Source organism: Coenobita brevimanus, chromosome 57, assembly GCF_032717465.1.
Source record: "Coenobita brevimanus isolate Jiangsu-jjx chromosome 57, ASM3271746v2, whole genome shotgun sequence".
Classification (NCBI taxonomy): Eukaryota; Metazoa; Arthropoda; class Malacostraca; order Decapoda; family Coenobitidae; genus Coenobita; species Coenobita brevimanus.
In genome coordinates, this window is record NC_137010.1 from 54,559,360 (window position 1) to 54,564,359 (window position 5,000).

The 5,000-nt window shown below is 43.7% G+C and overlaps 1 protein-coding gene across 1 annotated transcript in view; it reads left to right on the plus strand.

Moving 5' to 3' along the window:
* Positions 1–842: 842 nt before the first annotated feature.
* The window catches only part of LOC145402015 (lysosomal proton-coupled steroid conjugate and bile acid symporter SLC46A3-like), a 10,251-nt gene continuing 6,093 nt past the window's right edge, over positions 843–5,000 (plus strand). Inside the window, exons 1-4 of the mRNA XM_080274113.1 lie at positions 843–929; positions 1,513–1,638; positions 2,447–2,681; positions 4,542–4,740. Of these exons, the coding sequence (XP_080130239.1) occupies positions 909–929; positions 1,513–1,638; positions 2,447–2,681; positions 4,542–4,740 (581 nt within the window). The 5' untranslated portion in view covers positions 843–908. The remainder of the gene's footprint in view (positions 930–1,512; positions 1,639–2,446; positions 2,682–4,541; positions 4,741–5,000) is intronic.

A 5,000-nucleotide genomic window follows, 5' to 3' on the forward strand; every position in this document is an offset into this window, starting at 1 on the left:
GTAGGTCCAGCTCACAACAACACACAGCACCGCCCAGGAAGCCAGCTCTCCAAAAACCAACGCTACGGCTCTAAATCCTGCCCAAAGCTCTCCTTCCGTCCTGTTCCTCCTCTAAAATAGCTTCGTCTGTGTTGGGAGCACTCTAGCAGAACGCAATCCAGCCCACAAGCCAGACAGACAGCAAATCGGTATCCTAGAATTCAAATTTCTCACCAAACCGCCATAACGAACAACATACGATACAAAAACTGAATCGGGTGTTTATTTAAATTTGAGATGCGTTTCTTAAATTCAAAAAAATGAATTAGGAATATGTAGAGAAAAAATTACCAGGTCCAAAGTACAACAACATGCGTCTTTTCAGAATGCTGTGGAATGCTGAAGGAAGGAATGCTGAGCAAACGTCTGGAGGAAGAGTGTAGGGCAGGGCAAGGCAGGGCAGGGTAGGGAAAGGCTGGGTAGGGCAGGGCAGGGCAGGGAAGGACAGGGTAGGGTAGGGTAGGGCAGGGAAAAGGAAACCAGATTTGAAAATGGGTGACAAAAACGAAAGTGAGGTTGTAAGAGAGGTGGATTTGGGTGTAGGTGGGTGTGGGGGCGTAGGAGGGACAGGCGTGGGTGTAGGTGGGTGTGGGGGCGTAGAAGAGACCAGTGTGGGTGTGGGTGGGTGTGGGGGCGTGGAAGAGAGAAGCAATGACGAAGAAAACGCGGAAAAAAACGGGAACGCCGACTCAGATGAAGCAGATAGGACTGATAATGAAGTCGCTGGGGGTGTGGGTGTGGCCGGGGGTGTGGGTGGGTGTCTCGCGGGCGTGGGTGGGTGTGGGTGGGTGTGGGGGGTGAGCGTGGAGCCGGTTCTCTTCATCCACAACCTCTGTACGCAAGTGGTGTGGATCGCTTCGCAAGATTTGATGACAGAAAGGGCTTGCTCGGTGAGTATTAATAGATAGATAGGTAGATAGATAGATAGATGGATAGATGGATAGGTAGATTGATAGATAGATAGATAGACAGACAGATAGATAGATGGATAGATGGATAGGTAGATAGACAGATTGATAGACAGACGGACAGACAGACAGACAGACAGATAGAGATATATAGTAGATAGATAGAGATAAATAGACAGATAGATAGATAGGTAGTCAGTTAGATGGATAGATAGACAGACAGACAAATAGATAGATAGATAGATAGATAGACAAATAGGTAGATAGATAGACAGACAGACAGATAGATAGATAGATATATAGACACAGACAGGTATATAGACAGACAGACAGACATAAATAAATATATAGTAGGTAGATAGGTAGATAGATAGATAGACAGGCAAATAGATAGACAGATAGATAGATAAATAGACAGACAGATAGATAGGTAGATAAATGGATGGATGGATGGAAAAGCTGACTGACTAAGAGAAAGAGAGAGAGAGAGAGAGAGAGAGAGAGAGAGAGAGAGAGAGAAAGTGGGACAGTACAGCTATCTCACCCCTTCCTCCTATCGCCTCAGGTCAACCTAGGTCTCAGTAATCACATATGCGGTGACTTAGCCCACCACGACACGCAACAAGCAGCCTCGCAGCTCCTAGTGGCCGACCTCCTCATGTATCGCACTATATTGGAGACATCCATTAAGGTAGGCGCTCACCATCCACGCACCCGATGTAGTGATGCCTTAAGTGACTGTGCACCGAATGAGACACCGCTACGCTGGGTGGTAGCCATATAACCAAGTGATGTCTGGGGGCTTAGTGTGTTAAGGCGATGATGATGATGATGATGATGATAATGATGATAATAATGATAATAATGATGATAATAAAGATGATGATAATGATAATAATGATAATGACGGTATATAGCAGGTCGTGTGGGGTGATGATGATAATCTATCTAACTATCTATCTATTGCCAGACGCCATAATCCTGTAAGGGGTGGCCATTTGACTTTGAGTTATTTGTTTTACGGGGAGGGGCACTAACCCTCCACCAACCCACTTGTTGACACGTAGGGAGCACGTATGGTTTGGTTATATGGTTACCACCCAGCGTTGTAAATGGTTTCTTGGCTTACAGGAAACCATTTGGCTTGTCACTCAATGTAAAGCCACCTGTAAAGGAAAGAAAAGCAATAAGAAGTGACAGGAAAGATGGGAGAAATAGGAAGAGAGGAGGGCTGGCACAGAAAAAGAATGATAAAGGCTAAGGAAGAAGTAGGCAGCACTACATCAAGTGAGTGGATGATGGTGAGAAATAGGAAGAGAGGAGGACAGGCACAGAAAAAGAATGATGAAAGCTAAGGAAGAAGTAGGCAGCACTACATCAAGTGAGTGGATGATGGTCTGATGATGATAATGATGCTAATAATGATGATGAAGATGATGATGACGATAATAATAATAATAATAATAATAATAAAAATAATAATAATAATGATGTAACAGGTGGTGTGGATATTGGTGCTGGGGTGGTGGAGTGACAGATTCGGGCGCCTCTTTCCTCTCGTCGTGTCACTGCTGGGCCTGCTGGGGGAGGCTGGGATCTTCCTCTTGCTGTCCCAGGAGTCCTCTTGGCCCCTGCAGACGGTCCTCTTCGCCTCGTTGTCGTATTCCATCTCCGGAGGCACACACGCGGTGCTGATGCTGTGCTTTGCGTATATGGCTGATCAGTCAAGGCCACGTAGGTATTATGTCTATCTGTCTATCTATCTATCTGTCTGTCTATCTATCTAACTCTGTCTATTTACCTATCTATCTATCTATTTGTCCGTCTATATATCTATCTATTCATCTATCTGTCTATCTAACTATCTGTCTATCTATCTATCTATCTATCTCTCTCTCTATCTATCTATCTGTCTATTTATCTATCTATCTATGTCTATCTATCTATCTATCTATCCATTTATCTGTCTATCTATCTATCTATCTGTCTGTCTGTCTCTCTGCCTATCTATTGCCAGACGCCTTAATCCCGCAAGGAGTGGCCACAAACAAATCACCTCCATGTCACCCTGTCCTCTGTTATTTGGCTGCCCTCCCTCCAACTCACGCCCTCCTCTCACATACCTCTATCCACTCCATCCCTCCATCTCATCCTTGGCCTCCCCCTCCTCCTCACTCGCATACACTCTCCTAGTCAGTCTCTCATTCTCCACCCTCTCCACAAAACAAACCAGCTCAAAGTAGATCTCTAAATTCCAATCACATCCACATTAACACCACATCCAGCCTTTCCTACCCTTATCTAGCCTTGTCTTATCATTTGGTCCAATGTCCTATGCCTCATGGACACTGATAAGAGATGCTGATAGTCCTCTACGCATCAGATACCCGTAACATTAAATATCTTTCGATTTAGTTAAAGAATTTCGAATGCAGAGATCAGAGACGGCATTCAACTCTTTTTTAAATAATATCCGTTACTCATGACCAGGGGATTTGAATATGAAAAGCGCTGGCATCAGTTAAACCGTAAAATTAAATATATTTTGAATTCGTTGAAGAAAGAATTTGAAATGATCGGGTACGGCTTTCAACAACTCACTTTTGAATAATATCCGTTATCTGGGGATTTGAATTTGAAAAACGTTGGCATCAGTTAACCCGTAAAATTAAACATATTTTGAATTCGTTGAAGAAAGAATTTGAAATGATCAGGTACTGGCCTTCAATTCTCTTTTAAATATTATCCGTTACTCATGACCAGGAAATTTGAATATGAAAAGCGTTGGCATCAGTTAAACCGTAAAATTAAATATAATTTGAATTAGTTGAAGAAAGAATTTGAAATGAAGAGATCAGAGACAGTATTCAACTCTCTTTTAAATAATATCCGTTATCTATAGCCAGGAGATCTGAATTTGAAAAGCGTTAACAGGGAGAATGAGCTGGGGGGGGGAGGGCAGTCAAATGGTGGGTGACAGCGACTTGGAGGCGTTTTGTCTACGGCCACCCATTCCGGGGTCAGGGCGTCGAGCTATAGATAGATAGATAGAAAGTTAATACCATTCACTATCTACTTTGCCTCGCTTTCAACTATACTTCTTTCATCTTAACTTGGTCCAGAGTTTCATTCCATGTTAGCTGATTTCACGAAGCTCACTGAAAAACACAATACTACGGCTCTACATCCTTTCCATAGCACTTCTTTGTGACTAGCATCATATTCTAGTGTTAATAAGACAATACTACGGCTCTGCATCCTTTCCATAGCACTTCTTCGTGACTAGCATCATATTCTAGTGTTAATAAGACAATACTACGGCTCTACATCCTTTCCACAGCACTTCTTCGTGACTAGCATCATATGCTAGTATTAATAAGACAATACTACGGCTGTACATTCTTTCCATAGCACTTCTTCGTGACTAGCATCATATTCTAGTGTTAATAAGACAATACTATGGCTCTACATCCTTTCCATAGCACTTCTTCGTGACTATCATCATATTCTAGTGTTAATAAGACAATACTACGGCTCATCAACAGCTGTCATCAATACCTCTCATCAATAATTTTCATCATCATCTTCGCACAGGGAGACGGACGATGAGGATGGGACTGCTGGACGCCTTTTATTACCTCGGCTCCCCCGTCGGTTCAGCCGTAGCCGGACCCCTACTGGACGCGGGAGGTTATGTAACCGCATTCTCAGTCGCCATCTTACTGTACGTCATCGCCATCGTCTACGTGGTGTTCAGACTGCAAGCGACTGAGGCGAGGGAGGTGAGTTGTCAGTGTCCTCCTCCCCAGGGGATTTAAATGTACAGTGTGGGTGGGCAGATGCAGCACAGGCACTACGTGGGAAGTGAATATACCTCCTGGATTTTTGTGCACGTGGTAGGTTGTGGCGACCATCATCCACTCACTTGATGTAGTGCTGCCTACTTCCTCCTTCACCTTTATCATTCTTTTTCTGCGTCTGTCTTTCTCTCTTCCTATTTCTCACCATCATCCACTCACTTGATGTAGTGCTGCCTACTTCTTCCTTCACCTT